Source organism: Antedon mediterranea, chromosome 9, assembly GCF_964355755.1.
Source record: "Antedon mediterranea chromosome 9, ecAntMedi1.1, whole genome shotgun sequence".
NCBI lineage: Eukaryota > Metazoa > Echinodermata > Crinoidea > Comatulida > Antedonidae > Antedon > Antedon mediterranea.
This window is the reverse complement of record NC_092678.1, coordinates 24909491-24927633: the sequence shown is the minus strand read 5'-3', so window position 1 is coordinate 24927633 and position 18143 is coordinate 24909491. Positions and strand designations below refer to the sequence as shown.

Sequence of the window (18143 nt, the reverse complement as noted above, 5' to 3'; positions counted from 1 at the left end):
ATGATGCTACCTCACCCGATATCTGAATATCTTTACCTGGTTAAATATCTTTACCTTGTTAAATATCTTTATCTTTACCTGGTTAAAATCTTTACCTTGTTAAATATGCTGAGTTGTAGATTAATTGTACATTAATTTCACTAACCATATTCAATACATTGTTTACCTTCCTACTAGGTATTAGCACAAGAGCAAGCGGAGAGGGATCGTCAGAATGCCCAACAACTTGGATCTCAAGCAGCTGCCGATCCAGTCGACCCCGCTGCCTTTATTCGTAACCTACCATCTTCGTTGCGCCAGACGATCCTTGCAGACATCGATGACTCGGTCTTGGCAGTTATGCCTCCGGAAATTGCAGCAGAAGCACGATCTTTGAGACAAAACATTGAAATACAACATAGGAGACTTATGCAGGAACGGTTACTACGGGAAACGGGTATGCTGTCAGCTATTGGGCGGAATTCAGGTGGGTTTAAGTAACTTAAGGGACACTACTTAAATTGCTTAAATTAAATGTGGTCTCTAACTGTTGATTCTATTTAGAATTTCATCATATAACAGACCAATTTAATGGATTTTTGTGGTTTTTTTTTTAAATAGCTACAAGTAGTCGTCTTGGCGGCGTCAACTATTATCAGCTTGCCGTGCCACGTCAAGGCAACTCTTGGGCGTGGACCAGCTCAAATGCCAGGAACATCCAATCAAGAGGAGCCAGTAACACTGCTGTGACTCAGTTCCGTGGCCGTCAGTTAATAGATCAGGAAGCTCTAGCATGTCTGCTTGTCTTACTGTTTGTAAATGAACCTAAATTAAACACAGCACGATTGCACAAGGTTTTACGAAATTTGAGTTATCACGTAGCAACACGAGAATGGATCTTGCAAGCCCTGCTTAGCATTCTTGAAAGGACTCGTACAGGAGAACTAAAAACAAGTCCAGAAGGACCTATACCATTGTTTAGAAATGAATCCAATTCTGGAAGGCCTAGCCAAACATCGTGGCTTTCAATTAGTATGTCTGCTGCCCTCGGCTGTCGAGCGGGAGTCTTTCAAGCCCAGAGAACTAGCAAGAAGACTAGCGACCGTCAAACGTCTTTAATATGCATACACCCTCAGGCGGCACCCGTTGTTTTTAAGCACGCGTTAGAAGCGATGGTGTCATTGGCCAAAGTCTTTCCTTCTCAGTTTGTACCGCAGAAAGCCACGGAGAGCGAAACATGTAAAGAGGAACCGAAGACTAGTTCATCTGATAAAACAATTGATGAATCACAGACTCCTAAACAGGATAGCAATCAACAAACAACTCCTTCTAAATCTAAAGTTGATTATGATTTCTGGGATGTGCTTTTGAAATTGGATAGTTCTAGTGTCGGCAAAAAAGGAAAATCATCATTAAAAAATTCTAGTGTAAGCACAGATCGTGCAAGTTCATCGACCCCGCAGGAATCGCCCCTAGCAACTATCATGGGTATGCTTGTTCATCCATTAGTTCAAAGGAGCTCTACTCTGACGGATCGGCTCCTTCATTTGTTGTATTTAGCATCATTAGCATTACCGGAAAAAAAAGATAGCATTAGTTCGCTCGGATTGCCCTCACTGCGGCGCCCACATGGTACACGCAACTTATCTTTCGGACGTCGAAGTCTGTTACAACAACATGTTGCTGCTTTGAGTGGAACAACACCAATGGATACCGCCTCTGTCACAGGTAATATGTTCTTTCATGTATGTATAAAGCTCTGTCTACACTATCAAACTATTTTGACAAAAAAAAGTGTGATGTAGCCAAATATGGTAGTGATATTCCCAAATATGGTAGTGATATGACATCATCGTGTCCATATATGGGCACATCACATTTTTTTGTCACATAAAGTTTGATAGTGTAGACAAAGCTTAAGTAAACCATGATAACTCATAATCCAGGTAACATATCTAAAGTTCTGTCTACACTATCAAACTAGTTTGATAAAAAAAAGTGTGATATGCCCAAATATGGTAGTGATATGACATCATCATGTCCATATATGGGCATTTTTTTATAGTGTAGACCGAGCTTAATGCGAATTGTAATGTGACAGTGTTCAAAATGGTTGCTTACAAGAGTTTTAATGTGATCCTATCGCCATATCATTCACACTTACCCGGCCTAGAAATTGACTTAAGTTAAATATTTACTGTATGTCTAGATTGCATTTGATTGGTGAATACAGCCACTGCGGCATATCCTAGTATCAGAGTAATTCTATTTTGAATCAATATTTTCTTTAAGATTCCGGTTCAAGTTCATCAACTAAATCGCCAAATAAGAAAGATGAAAAGAAAGAAGAAAGTGTTGACCCTGTTGTCGAAGAAAAGTTACTCAAATTAGTTGTTGAGGTTTGTGTTCTATCAATTGTGTTCTACCTTTTAAAATATCAATTTTTGTTTAATGTAATGGTTAGGATTATGAGAGTGGTATGGAAGTGTCCCAGCCAGTACGGAAAGAACAATTCCGGCCGGCCATAACATGTGGAGTACCATGGGCTTGTTCACCTAGTTGTATTGTGTGTATTATTGTAAAAAAAAATTTTATCGAAAAATTTAAACTATCAAAATGAAATGAAAAATATTTACATGGAACTACATGGGATACACATAACACTGATATTAGGACGTCATCTTTTCACCCACTAACGTCATCTGCTAACCCCTTACTCAAATTATAATATTAATGTCTAATGTTATCAATTGCAGGTACTGACATCACATAGATGTTCAGAGGATGGGCTTATAACAGCAATCAATCTGTTGCAAAGACTGTCAGCTGGTCACTCGGCAACTCGGCAGGTCGTTCTTCTACTTCTGCTTGATGGCGCCAAACACCTTGGCAATATACTGTGCGAGTAAGTACATTGGCTTCTCAAATTGATGATTACGGTTCTCAACCTCATTAAATCATCTGTCTACAATATCAAACGTTATTTGTCAATCAATCAGAACTTGATGACATTGTCTCCATGGTAGCATGCTTGATTTTCAGTCCTCCTTGGCCAATAGGATCACTGTACGTGTAGGCATGCAATAGTAACACCCTATTTGATCCTTCTGTTTTAATAGTAAATTTTATTACAGAACTATGAATAGGGTAACAACAGCAATGCTAATAAAATACTATAAACCATTCAGTGTCTATTCGCTTAGAACTTTTATTTTATATTAAAACTTTTTTTAAAGCTCTGTCTATCAAACTTTATGTGACAAAACATGTCATATATGGACATGATGACATCATATCCCTATGTTTGAGCACATCACCATTTTTTGTCAAACTAGTTTGATAGTGTAGACAGAGCTTAAGTTATAGTGTATACAGAGCTTAAGTTATAAAACAAGTAAATTTTACTTGTTGCATGTTTTAAGTTTATTTTGGTTTTTTTTAGTGACATCACGCAATTACTTGAAGAAGTGCGAAAGTTTCAGTCAGAACCTTCTACAGAAGGTGATGCCAACGACGAACCAGTAGCGTCCACTTCCTCTGGTTTGAGTGAACTTTACTCTAGAAATGTCAAAGTAGTTGTAGGACCATCGACGTCATCAAAAAGACAACCAGGGGAGTTTGAGCTTCGTTTACCGAGTATGAGTCTGTTCACCAGCAAGACGAGTCATCAGAACTGCTTCTTAAGGATCTTAAAAGTTGTCATTCAGCTTCGCGAGTCCGCAAGAAAATCTGGAAGATCACAGAGAAGTAAGTTGTAGTTTAAGCATTGATGGCGTTTATTTGTTGTTGACAAATACACTTTGAAACTAGTTTGTATACTAGTGCATATATAGGGACATGATGTTATATCACTACCATATTTGAGCATACCACTACCATATTTGAGCATATCACTACCATATTTGGCCACATCAGACTTTTTTTGTTAGTTTCATAGTGTAGACAGAGCTTTAGCATCCTAGATTTTCAGATTTGCCTTTAAAGTAGGATATCTGTTCGTGTAGGGGTGCAATATGAACCTACCTAATTTGATCCTTTTGGCTTTGTTAACCAATACGTTGCCAAAACTATGAATTAGGTTACAGCATAATGGACATATTCTAGGCTAGTCTCCACTCTTAAGTCTCCACTCTTAAGTCCAATTTATACAGACCGGTAGTAAATAAATAAATATAGAATCTATGTTATTCCTTATGACCATTTACACACAATGTGGAGTGAACAGCATTGATACAGATTCTACGACTTGGGCTTACCTACCATTTCCGCTTGTCTGTGTAAATTGGCCGTTACGGTAAATTTATATTGAATCTGAATTTGGTTTCTGGGAAAAAAAAGGATATGAATACGAGAACGTACTTGACATGCACACAAAATGTCCGAGGTTTCAGATTTAATGTTTTAGGGGAAGTACATTTGTAATACCTAATATTCTTCAGATACTGAACGTACACTTGGAGTATCGAACTTAGCAGCAACGGTTGCCGCTCTTGAGGCCGAAGCTAATGAAATTATGCAACTAATGAATAGAAGAGGTTTAGTAAGCGAGGCCAGCAGGTCACTTGTAGAGGCGGTAGGTTTAGGGTTTTATTGGTTATAAGATTCTCACTCATATAATAGTAATATAGATTTCTATAGCACATACCACAGTGCTCAATCGTGCTCATATTGATGATGATATACTTGGTTATGATCATATTTGATTTAACCTCACCCGATATCTGAAATATTTTCGTTTATTTTTCCACCCTTCAACATAAGTATACAGTGTATATTAGTGGATGGAGGTCACAGTAAGTTCATTGAACTTTATGTATAATTAATGCATTACTTTACTACAAAAGCATCACAAGTTTAGAAAGAAAGAGATTAATCCTGGTAAAAAATTACTTAACAGGGAAGAGAAGCTGCTGATGCCGGTAGCGGATCCAGTGCAGATCAAACGGCAACATCAACTGCAGCGACTAGTGGCACATCTGCAGGTGCTACATCTAGCGAGTCACCAATGGAGGTTGACCAACCTGCTAGAGGAGCTACAGCTGCCTCAACTGAACCAGGGACGTCTACATCTACAGAGTCCTCGGTGGAACAAGAGGTCAGAGCCAAACACTCTTGAATAATCTTATTATTCTATTAATTAAATTTTTACAGTTTTTTTAATTGATATCTAAAATATGTTTTTTTTTACAATATTCAAAATACAGCAGACTTATTTAATACTGGACCTTCTGAAAAACAGAAACTCAAAAAACAGATTTTTCTTCAGATTCAAAAGGGTCCCACATTCATTTTTACTGTTAAAACAGTCCCATCATTTCTGGAAAACCAGAGCTATTAGGCCAGCCCAAGGTGTCTCCATTTTTTTCAGAGTTGACTACGTTTTTAACTAATTAATTTTATATTCAGACAGCTATACATTTTGTTTTTTGTTTACAGTCAGAAAAAACACCTCGCTTAAGTGAACAGTTAGCTCTAGATAACCTCTGGGAAACACTAAGTGACTGTTTATCTAGTTTGTCTGAAACACCAGACCACCATGCTGTACTGGTTCTCCAGCCAGCTGTGGAAGCCTTCTTTTTGGTACACGCTGCGGAGAAAGCAACCGAGAACCCTCTGTCCGGACTGACAGCTAAGGAAGGCAATGAAACGGACCCTTCATCTCCGATGATCAACACTCCAGGATCGTCCACATCTCTGGCAAACTTTTTCTCAAGAGAAGCTTCTGTGACATCTATCGTGACACCTAGTATGCCCCCAGATACTCAAAAGTTCCTCAAGTTTGCAGGTAAGCCCCAAGCCTAAATAAACGCCAAATGCCCAAGCTTAGAAAACATGCTATGCCCAAGCCTAATAAACACGCTATACCAAACTCTAATAAACACTAATGCACAAGCCTAAAAACATGCTCTCCATCTCCAAGTCTAAAAAACGGCCAGTGCCCAAGAACACAATATTTTACCTCTCTATATTAATATATCTGTTGAAATTTGAATTTTTTGTGTTTGTTTTATTGTAGAAACTCACCGCGACATACTGAATCAAATCCTTCGACAGTCTACCACTCATCTGTCAGAGGGTCCGTTCTCCGTCCTCGTGAACCACACAAGAATTCTTGACTTTGACGTCAAGAGGCGCTATTTCCGACAGGAACTAGAACGAATCGACTTGGGAATGAGACGGGAGGACATGGCAATTCACGTAAAACGCGAGCATGTCTTTGAGGACTCGTATCGAGAGCTGCATAGGCGTTCACCGGAGGAATGGAAGAACAGATTTTACGTGGTGTTTGAAGGAGAAGAGGGGCAAGATGCTGGTGGGTTACTCAGGGAATGGTACCTCATTATATCAAGGTATGACATCATCAAACATTATTTATTTATTTATTCAACTTTGTTTTACAAGAGTAGCTCTAACAGCTGTACTACAGCAGTACAGCTGACTTGAAGAGGCCCTCAAAAACAATATAGACAACATTCAAACATAAAGATACAAGAGTTACCTTGGTACCCTATTATATCAAGGTATGACAACAATGAAGTCTCTTCAATCTCCAGGTAGCTCTGAATATAAGTTGATATGAATCAAGTATTATATACATACCACTACCATATTTGGCCACATCACACTTTTTTTGTTAAACTAGTTTGGTAGTGTAGTCGGGGCTTAACAGATCATTCTATACAATATATTTGTTCTCTTGTCTAATTGTGTCATTTTTTGTTTTTTCTAGGGAGATTTTCAATCCAAATTACGCGTTGTTCCGGACCTCACCAGGAGATCGTGTTACATACATTCCAAACCCATCTTCACATTTTAATTCAAATCATTTGAGTTACTTCAAGTTTGTTGGCCGCATCATTGCCAAGGCAATCTACGACAACAAGCTGTTGGATTGTTATTTCTCAAGATCCTTTTACAAACACATTCTTGGCAAGAATGTCACGTAAGATTATTTTCTATTTTAGTATCTAAACAAGTTCCGATTGATTGACCAATCGGAACTTGATGAAATTGTCTCCGTGGCAATGATTTTTCTGGCAGCCTGATTGGTCAATCAATCAGAACTTGATGACATTGTCTCCATGGTAGCATGCTTGATTTTCAGTCCTCCTTGGCCAATAGGATCACTGTACGTGTAGGCATGCAATAGTAACACCCTATTTGATCCTTCTGTTCTAATAGTAAATTTTACTACAGAACTATGAATAGGGTAACAACAGCAATGCTAATAAAATACTATAAACCATTCAGTGTCTATTTGCTTAGAACTTTTATTTTCAACTAAAACTTTTTTTAAAGCTCTGTCTATCAAACTGACAAAAAATATGCCCATATATGGACATGATGATATATCACTACCATACTTGGGCATATCACTACCATAATTGGGCACATTTATTTCTTTTTTAATTCTTTATTTTGTTTACATATACTTAGGTACACAGACATGGAAAGTGAAGATTACAGTTTTTATCAAGGATTGGTGTTCTTATTAGAACACAGTGTCGCTGACCTGGGTTATGAGCTAACCTTCAGTGCTGAGGTGAGTCTATTAAGAGCTGTCTACACTATCAAAGTTTATGTGACAAAAAACTGTGCCCAAATATAGTAGTGATGTGCCAAAATATGGTAGTGATATGACATCATCATGTCCATATATGGGCACAACACATTTTGTTGTCACATAAAGTTTGATAGGTTTAAACAGAGCTTAAAATGGTGATGTAGAATAAGGCTTTGAGATAATGTTATATATCCTGAGGCATAAGTATATAGTTTTGGTCTTAAACCTTTTTTATAGCCTGGCAAATGTTTATTATTATGTCCCCAATAAAATATTACTATGGCTGTGGTTTTAAACTATCTTATTTTTTCGACAGGTGCAAGAGTTTGGTGTGACGGAAGTAAGAGACCTGAAACCGAACGGTCGCAACATTGTCGTCACTGCGGAAAACAAACACGAGTACGTACACCTAGTTTGTCAGATGAGAATGACAGGTGCGATTCGCAAACAGATCGACAGCTTTCTTGAAGGATTCTACGATATCATCCCGAAGAAATTGATTGGCATCTTTAATGAACAAGAATTAGAGTTGTTGGTGTCTGGATTACCAACTATTGACATCGATGACCTCAAGTCTAATACTGAGTATCATAAATACCAAGCTAACTCATTACAGGTAGGAAATAAGACATTAGTTGAATCATGTGACTTTCCCATTACATCTCGGTCACCTGACCTGGAATCTGGTTGTCCTGGTAACGGTATTCCTTAACAATGCGCATCCCATGTTGATTCTATCATGATCTATTTTGTCTATACCGGCTTTTTTATTTTTTTTAAATTTATTATTATCTTAATAATCTTAGTTTTTTGTGGGCCTCCTATCGCAAGCCCCTTGGGTTTCTTGAAGGGTCCCTTTTATCCAAATTTGGTTTTTTTATGTATGTTTTGATGGGATGAATAAAGAGATTGATTTGATTTGACTAGTTGCTGCATAGTGTAAATCAGGAAATTTGTCTCCATTTCACTTTCAGACTCAATGGTTCTGGCGTGCATTGCGTTCGTTTGATCAAGCAGATCGTGCCAAGTTTTTGCAGTTTGTGACCGGAACTTCCAAAGTACCCTTACAAGGATTTGCTACCTTAGAAGGAATGAACGGACCTCAAAAATTCCAGATACATCGAGACGATAGATCAACCAATCGACTACCAGTAGCTCACACTTGGTATGATGTTGTTTGTTACTATGGCTTTGTGTATTTATACCACTCTACCATTTATTTATTTATCTAATTAGTTATTGTACTGTAGCCTCAATGTAGGCCTAATGTTTTTCTATTTTTTAAATGGTGGTCTCTGCTTAAAGACTTATTTTGACCACCATACTTAAATAATTGTTTATAAAGAAATATATTATGTATTATTTGTGGAAATCAAAAAAACACCACCACCTAGACAAATTTTCGGTTTTTTGCAAGCATTAGAAATGCTTATATGGTAAATTTACACATACCAAAATTGAATTTGGTTGTAAGATGATGGTAGTCTAAAGCGTAGACTTAAAATATTTTTGTATTTCATTGTGAGTAGATTTATACCATAATTATTTGTCTTTTATAGTTTCAACCAGCTAGACCTACCAGCATACGAAACTTACGACAAGCTAAGGAGCATGTTGTTACTAGCAACCAATGAATGTACAGAAGGCTTTGGTTTGGCTTAATTTCCAAGAAGCTAGGTAGTTTAAATTATTTGCCGTGAGGAAAGTTTGTGTACGAAACCAAAAGAAGAATTGGTTACAAGAACACATGCATGTTGTTAGGTAACCTAATAACAATATGTTCTAATTGTGTTGGTGCTTCTAATGAAATAAAAGATACCTGTACCCCACAAAGATGCTCTTATCACCAATGGATTGGCTTTTCTTGTTTTTTTTTTTTTTGGTCAGAGAGATTGTATGGGCTTATCATTGAGCCTGAAGACTCAATACTAACCAGATTTGTAGTTGAAAATAAATTGCTCTGTGTAAATATAAAAAAAAACCCAACCTTATACAATTAAGTCAGTGCTTAATATACACAATAAGTACATGTTTAATAGTCAGTGCTTAATGTACACAATTAAGTCAGTTCTTAATGTAATGAAATCTATATATAATATTTAAAGTCTTCTAATGATTTAAATGTATTCAAACAATATTCACAAAATAAAAAATATTTTAAGATTATTCCAAAACAAAAACTAGTATCAAATATATGTATTGTTCATTTCTGTTTTTTTTTTTTGACAATGAAACTCTTTTATGTATTGCGTTTAAGTTTTTTAAAAAGATACACGCATTCTGTTTCATTGTATGTAGAATTAATAATCATTTTGGAAAAAAAAATGTAGTTTATTTGTTATCATTGTGTATATGTTTGTAAAACTTTCATTGTTAATATCTATCAAAAAGACATCTCAAGTAAGTTTGACCTTTGACCTGTTGTATTGTAAGATTAGTAACAACAGTGTGTATAATATATACCTTTTAAAAAATATCCCTTATAAACATTGCTTATACATTGTTGTATAAGTTTTTGACAATATGGCCTATTACTACTATAACATAAATGATGAGGCAACACACTATAGCATGTTGGTTCATCTAGATAAATTAAGGGCTAAATGTTTGCCCCATTGTAGACATAAAAACAGTCGACTGCAATAGCTTCACCTATTGTTGCTTACACTACTACTTAGTAACGACAGCAGTAGTTTAAAACTGATTATTTTTAGATGCGTGTTTCGAGATGGATTGCCTGTTACGTAGTTCCTGTTAATATTTAATATTTCAACGTGAGAATAAGATCAGAAATTAATAAAGTTGATTGTTTAACAAGTTTATAACTTGGGATATATTACATTTAAGTGAATTAAAATTAAAGGAAAATGTTAAAAATGTATTTGTAGTTTTATGTGTTTTTGTTATAGTTTTTCTCTAAATCTTATAAATCAAATAGTGTATTTTAAAATGTATTTTTACTTGAGGTCCTAAGGCCAAAAAACCATGCAGAAGTCGAAGAATACGAAAGTCGTAGTTGGAATCACTGTTGTCAATAGATGTATTATCCCTTGAAACACAAGAAATGAATGTCAAAATATTCTAAATTTAAATTGGCCATATCAAAGTAATATTAAAGTTATTCACTTTAAATCGAAATTTCGAGCCAAAAACAACAAGTTTACGTAATTAAAAGGTACGTAAATTAATTTGATTACATTTCGTCTGAAAAATCATCATGCGCGAAAGTAAACAAAGATTTCAAACCACGAGTATGCATGCTGCTAATTAAGATTATTTACAACTCGTCACGGTTGAGAAGGTGTTCTCACACAGATCGCGAGAAAGTTTATGATTATGTATACAGAGTAGCCAAACAAGCGCGTTACATTATGAGATATGTTTTGACTGGAAGTCAGTTATTTTTTGAACAAAAAAATGTCTATATTTCAGTTAGATGGTTTTTTTTCTCGACTAATTTTTGGTGAAAGTTAATAACTATTTTGATACTTCAAAATGACCCAATTCTTTTCGAAATGTTTTTTTTTTAATTTCTGTGGAATTAGTCAAATAAAAGGGACAATACAATTAATGTTTTATTGTTGTGGTGCTGGTTAATGGTGACCAAATGTATCACGAAAATGTGGCACACTGAAGGTATTTTCGGCGCTCCATAAAGGCGGCCCTGTTTAAGTTACCAATATGGTATATATTTTTGTACCCAACAAAATGGCCTCCAAAATCGCACGAGTGGGGAATATACTCTCCAAACTTTCAACAAAACCAGCAGTTGTAAGATTGTATTTAATTAAATGTTTTAGTAGTAGCTAGTTAATATCATGAGTAGGGAATGAACAAAAAAATAATGATTTAAATCGTATTTGGTAAGATAATTCAGTATACAATTTAGGCCTAAAAACCGGCTTCCGTTCGTCTGGTTCTTCATCGAACATCTCGGCGGCGACCAAAGCCCCACTCGGTTGATAACAGATCCCGGTGGTAGGACTAGGCCTAGATAGGGAACGTAGATAATAATAGTAACGTCTAATGAATGCCGATTCATATCTGAAACTCGGATTTGTTTAGGAATAGGCCTAGCTAGCCTATTCTATAATTAATAAGTATAAAATAAAATAGCAAAATATTATTGATACTGATTATTTAAATTATTATATTTATATAAATTATTATAATATTTAAGCTTATTATACTATGAGTTATAGGCCTACTACTATTGTATACTGTATAGTATAATACATTACATATAGTTTTTTGTTTTGTTCATTTGATACTTTGACTTGTAGTTTCAGGCACCTGTTCTTGGCAGCCAAAGGTTTAGGAGCACACAAGCTTCATACCAGCAGACGTTGGTTAACGTACCAGAAACTAAGGTTACAACTCTCGACAATGGCTTCCGCGTAGCCACCGAAGATAATGGCACATCTACTTGCACGGTAAACGGATTAATCCTTTTCTACATCATCCCTTAAAACAGGATTGTACATACTTGCTTGATACTTGCTTGATATGGCACCCTTGATATTAATGGGTTGGTTAACAAGCTAAATAGCTTATGGGCATCCCTTATATGACCCTTAATTTCTTTTTACAGTATGCAACAAAATTATAAATACTGTTTTTATATTTAGGGGATCCAGATATGAACAATATTTGTTTGTTTTAAAAAGATAACTGTAATGACAATATTTGAGTTTGAGTGTTAGAGATGACGTGCTTATATGTGTGAAAAAGAAATTTTGGTGTCTCACTTACTTTTTAAAATACCACTTTAAACTGAACAAAATCGAAATTTGAATCTTACTTCAGTATCTGTATATATCTTGATTCATCCTTTTAAAAAAGGAGATGGATTACATCATCTTACAATAAAAAGTACAAATAACATAAATATAAATACTGTAGAAACTCTTAGAATTATAAAACTTTTAACTGAAGGTTTACTTGTTTCAACAATGCAGGTAGGGTTGTGGATTGATGCTGGAAGCCGATACGAAAACGCAAAAAACAACGGCGTTGCCCACTTTTTAGAACACATGGCATTCAAGGTAAATAAAGATGTAAATAAATGAGATGATGAGTTATCAATAATTTATTGATTGATAGAGTTTTATACTGTTTTTTTATTGTTATTTATTTGTATTTATATGTACATCCAAAGGCAACTTACTGAATGACAATGATGTGGGTATTAGTGGCTGGATCTCAATGGAGATACAAAAATAAAATAAGCACTGGAAAAATGACAATGATGTGGGTATCAGTGGCTGGATCTCAATGGAGATACAAAATAAAATAAGCACTGAAAAATGACAATGCTGTGGGTATTAGTGGCTTGATCTCAATAGAGATACAAAATAAAATAAATAAAAAGCTAAATCAAAACAATAAAGTAAAACAGCCAGAAAAATTAGCAGAGCTATTTGTATTATATATATATCTTCTATTTTTATTTTGTGCTGTGATTTTATATTCATTTTTTTTTAAATATTTACATGCGATTTGGCTGCTGAGCCACCATATGTAATGGTATTTGGCTGCTGGGCCACCATATGTAATGGTATTTGGCTGCTGGGCCACCATATGTAATGGTATTTGGCTGCTGGGCCACCATATGTAATGGTATTTGTAATGTGCAATACAGTTAACAATAATAATTTGTGTTTAATGCAGTTATTCTGAAACAATCAAGTTGAACATCAAATTGAGTATTTGTTTTTATGTATAGGGAACTAAAAACAGGACACAGATGAATCTAGAGTTAGAAATAGAGAACATGGGAGCTCATCTAAATGCATACACATCAAGGGAACAGACTGTCTATTATGCAAAGTGTTTCTCTAAGGACTTGCCTAAAGGTTAGAAATGACCCACAAATAAATTTAATTATTAGCTGAAGTAAATATTTAAAACTCTGTCTACACTATCAAACTTGATGTGATGTCATATCACTTCTATATTTGGGCACATCCCACTTTTTTTTGTCAAAGTAGTTTGATGGTGTAGACAGAGCTTTATTTGTGAAGGAATTTATTTTGTTCATTTTATTATTCGCCTGAAGACCTATGGTAATCAAGCTATTGCAGTTGCAGCTCCTAAACTGTACAACAATCTTCCTAATTCAATTCATAATGCACCTTCTATCTAAGTCTTCAAAAGCTTTTTAATAACCCTTTTTTTTGTAATTTCTATCTGTTTTTCTTCCATCTTTTTTTATTTTAAGCATTTTGTTAAAATCTGTTGATTGTTAAAGTGATATATACATTTGACAACATTAGTCTAACCTGACATTTTCTGTTTTAGCTGTTGAAATTCTATCGGACATCATACAAAATAGCACGTTGGGCGAGTCAGAAATTGAACGAGAACGAGGCGTCATCCTTCGAGAAATGCAGGTAAGGATACCGGACATTCTGGTAAAACTCGCAAACAAAATTGGGTCAATCTCCCAATACCGGACAACTTTTGGCTGGCCAAATATGTCTGGCTTTTCCGAAAATGGTATTCAGAATGTGTTTTTAATGGTAAAAACTAATTTGGGACTGTTAGGATCTATTTGTATCCAAACAAAATTATGAATGTGCTTACTGAACATGATATAGTATGTAAAGCTGGAATCACAAATCCAAATACTTACGATATTTATATCTTGGTTGTTACTTTTTAGGAAGTGGAGACAAATCTACAAGAAGTTATCTTTGATCATCTTCATGCCACAGCTTATCAAAGTACAGCTCTAGGAAGGACTATCCTAGGACCCACAGAGAACATCAAGTATGTCTAAAGCTCTTGTCTTCACTGTCAAAAAAAGTGCCCAAATATGGTAGTGATGTGCCCAAATATGGTAGTGATATGACATCATTGTGTCCATATATGAGCACATCACATTTTTTTGTGACATAAAGTTTGATAGTGTAAACAGAGCTTTACACAAAAAGTAAAAGTCCATGATTCTTGTTTTTTTGCAGAACAATCACAAGGCAGGACCTGCAAGACTACATTAGCACCCACTACAAGGCCCCTCGTATCGTGCTAGCTGGAGCTGGTGGAGTAGACCATAATACCTTGGTTGGCCTAGCAGATAAACATTTTGCAAGTCTGGGTTCAGAATATGAAAACGAAATACCCCAGTTATCACCATGCCCATTTACTGGTAGTGAAGTAAGTTTGACCTTTGACATAGTAGAGCAATCACCATATTTGTTTATGGAGATATATTTACTTAATCTCTGTCAAACTATTAAACTTTTTTGACAAAAAAATATGTTAGTAATTTGACATCATCATGTCCATATATTGGCACATCACATTTTTTTTGTCACATAACGTTTGAACAGAGCTTTAGTTATATAGTTACTGAATTGGTACCATATACTGTATGTATATGTGAGCAGAATATTGTTATAATAATTTGGGTTTCTATTTCTACAGATTCGTGTACGAGATGATAACATGCCTCTTGCTCATATCGCAATTGCTATTGAGAGTGTTGGATGGTCGCACCCAGACACAATACCACTCATGGTAGCTAATACCGTACGTACCAAAAGACTCTTTGTTTTTAGTTTATGCAAGCTTGAATAAAACCAACTATAAACTTAATAAGGTGCTTTGAAAGCTTGAAATTAATAACTATAAACTTAAGGTGCTTTAAAAAAATCTTGTTAATTAATAACTATAAACTTAAGGTGCTTTAAAAGCTTGTTATTAATTAATAACTATAAACTTAAGGTGCTTTAAAAGCTTGTTGATTAATAACTATGAACTTAAGGTGCTTTAAAAGCTTGTCGATTAATAACTATGAACTTAAGGTGCTTTAAAAGCTTGTCGATTAATAACTATGAACTTAAGGTGCTTTAAAAACTTGTTGATTAATAACTATGAACTTAAGGTGCTTTAAAAGCTTGTCGATTAATAACTATGAACTTAAGGTGCTTAAAAAACTTGTTCATTAATAACTATCAACTTAAGGTGCTTTAAAAGCTTGTTGATTAATATTAACTATCAACTTAAGGTGCTTTAAAAGCTTGTTGATTAATATTAACTATCAACTTAAGGTGCTTTATAAGCTCCTTAATAACTATGAGCTTAAGGTGCTTTATAAGCTCCTTAATAACTATGAACTTAAGGTGCTTTAAAAGCTCCTTAATAACTATGAGCTTAAGGTGCTTTATAAGCTGGTTAATTAATCAGTGTTGTTTTCTTTTTAGTTGATTGGTAGTTGGGATCGGTCATTTGGAGGTGGCAATGTAAGTACACCAACCATTATATGCATTATTTCTCCATAAAGTTGTTTATAGTGGGGGGGTGGGGGTGGGGTTCACAATTTACATTGGACACGCCATTTGGTGATAGTTGTCTTTGACAGCTCTTCTCTCTTTTTGGAGCTCCCTTTTTATGTATCACTCAAAGTAATAAATAAAATAGATACTTACCTGATATAAAGAAAAAACAATTATATTTTTGTGTTTGAATCCAAAACAAAATTGTAATTAAATATTTTATAGTGGACTAGATTAATTTACCTTTGATCCATTTGATTTTATTACCTGTGCTATTAATGTTGATTTTTATCTGTTTACAGAACACGGCAAATAGATTGGCTCAGGCTTGTTTTGAAGGAAGTCTAGCACATTCCTTCCAGTCATTCAACACATGCTACACAGATACAGGTTTATGGTAGGTATAATACCCTATCTGAAAATGGAATGTTCCATGTAGAGTAAAGATGAATTTGTTTACAGCATCTTTTAACATTATCCAACAAATCAACGTATCTTAAGCTCTGTCTACACTATCAAACTTTATGTGACAAAAAAATCTGACACGATGTCATTTCATGACCAAATTTGACAACCTTTTTTGATAGTGTAGACAGAGTTTATACATACTTAATGTTCTCTGTGGGTCTTAGGATAGTCCTTTCTAGAGCTGTACTTTGGGAACATCACGCTAGTTTGATAGTGTAAACAGAGCTTAATACTGTATAAAAACGATAATATTGGATGAAAAGTGATTGTTTATCAAGTTTCCTTTGGTTTTTTTTCAGGGGAATGTACATGGTTGCTGACCCAATGAAAATAGAGGATTTGATGTACCACATTCAGGGTGAATGGATGCGGATGTGTACTAGTGTAACAGAAACTGAAGTTGAACGAGCAAAGAACCTACTCAAGACAAACATACTGCTCCAATTAGATGGTATGTAGTACCAGGCGCAGATTTAGGCGGCGCCCCCCCCCCCCACCCAATCTATAATACTAGATCCGCCCCTATGTCAGTTGTGAATGCCGCCCACTATATTTTTTCTGTCCTTGAGCCAAATTCCCACAATGTTTACTATATAGTAGTAGATAAATCACAAATCGAAGGTGTTGACTAATGCACATATTGATATTTTCGTCAATTTTTTAATGATTTTTTAAAATAATCTGGTGTCTCTTTCATACAAACTTCTTGGTTTCCTGAGGCCCCATTTCATTAGTTTCTTAAAACACATTGTACGTACATGTATTATTTTTATTGTGATTTGATGAATAAATGTATTTGTAAAAAAAAAAAAAAAAACAGGCGTAAGTGATATCAACAAATTATGAATGTTTTTATTTATACATTTAGGCTCAACTCCAATTTGTGAAGATATCGGACGGCAGATGCTGTGCTATGGCCGACGCATTCCTCTTCCAGAATTGGACGCACGTATTGATGCGGTCAGCGCCAATGTTATTCGTGATGTCTGTTTAAGGCATATCTACGACAAATGCCCAGCAGTCGCAGGAGTTGGTACGTCTAAATCTCTGTCTACATTATCAAACTAGTTTGATCAAAAAAGTTTGATGTGCCTAAATATAATAATAATAATAATAATATTTATTCGGTCATCAATGTAAAAATAACCAGGAATGAGAATAGGCTAAAGCCCAAACAGATTCTGCATATGGTAGTGATATGACATCATCATGTCCATATATGGGCACATCACATTTTGTTGTCACATAAAGTTTGATAGTGGAGGCAGTGCTTATGATTCACTTAAATCATTTTTGGAAAAATGCAATAAAAATCAGATAAAAGTAAATTTGTGGTTGATAATATTCAAATTACCAATCCAATATCTTCTGGTATGCTGATGCCAATCCAGTAATGACAAATGTATAGATGATTTAATGTAAATTAAAATGCAATTTTCTTATTTTTTTCAGGTCCAGTTGAACAGTTACCAGATTATAACAACGTACGTTCAGCAATGTACTGGGTTAGGTACTAATAACATACATGTGGCATGTGGGACTGATGACTTAGCAATGTTTGGTGTTGGATACACTATACAATAGGCTGGAAGGAGACAAGATACAACATTAATGTTATTAATCTTGTACAAAGACATTGAAAAAGAAAGAAAACAAATTAGCATTTAAAAATACATAGTCAATACCTGAAGATACATATTTATATTAATACTTAAATAGCTCACAAAGTTCATGGTTGCTGTGTGTAAACAGATTTAAAAATAATATCTCATTTGCAATGAATTCAGACAGATTAATGTTAGATTTCTGAATGTGTTAAATTTATTGAATGTTTAAGATGACAGTAAAATGAA

At 34.9% G+C, this 18143-nt stretch overlaps 2 protein-coding genes across 3 annotated transcripts in view; both read left to right on the top strand.

The window, feature by feature from the left end:
* Positions 1-10418, top strand: part of LOC140059001 (E3 ubiquitin-protein ligase HUWE1-like) — a 56362-nt gene extending 45944 nt beyond the window's left edge. For both annotated transcript variants that reach the window (XM_072104807.1, XM_072104806.1), the window contains exons 60-73: positions 178-466; positions 601-1707; positions 2272-2378; positions 2736-2884; positions 3422-3726; positions 4419-4552; positions 4877-5074; positions 5416-5764; positions 5996-6329; positions 6710-6922; positions 7417-7522; positions 7860-8159; positions 8518-8708; positions 9103-10418. In XM_072104807.1, the coding sequence (XP_071960908.1) occupies positions 178-466; positions 601-1707; positions 2272-2378; positions 2736-2884; positions 3422-3726; positions 4419-4552; positions 4877-5074; positions 5416-5764; positions 5996-6329; positions 6710-6922; positions 7417-7522; positions 7860-8159; positions 8518-8708; positions 9103-9205 (3885 nt within the window). In that variant the 3' untranslated portion in view covers positions 9206-10418. The remainder of the gene's footprint in view (positions 1-177; positions 467-600; positions 1708-2271; positions 2379-2735; positions 2885-3421; positions 3727-4418; positions 4553-4876; positions 5075-5415; positions 5765-5995; positions 6330-6709; positions 6923-7416; positions 7523-7859; positions 8160-8517; positions 8709-9102) is intronic.
* Positions 10419-11242: 824 nt separating this feature from the next.
* LOC140058565 (mitochondrial-processing peptidase subunit beta-like) lies at positions 11243-18143 on the top strand. Its single transcript, XM_072104235.1, has 13 exons — positions 11243-11314; positions 11827-11976; positions 12502-12588; positions 13269-13398; positions 13844-13935; positions 14208-14314; positions 14509-14701; positions 14972-15076; positions 15751-15789; positions 16125-16219; positions 16590-16741; positions 17159-17323; positions 17743-18143. Exons 1-13 carry the CDS (start codon positions 11252-11254, stop codon positions 17805-17807), a joined length of 1443 nt encoding a protein of 480 aa, XP_071960336.1. The 5' UTR covers positions 11243-11251; the 3' UTR covers positions 17808-18143.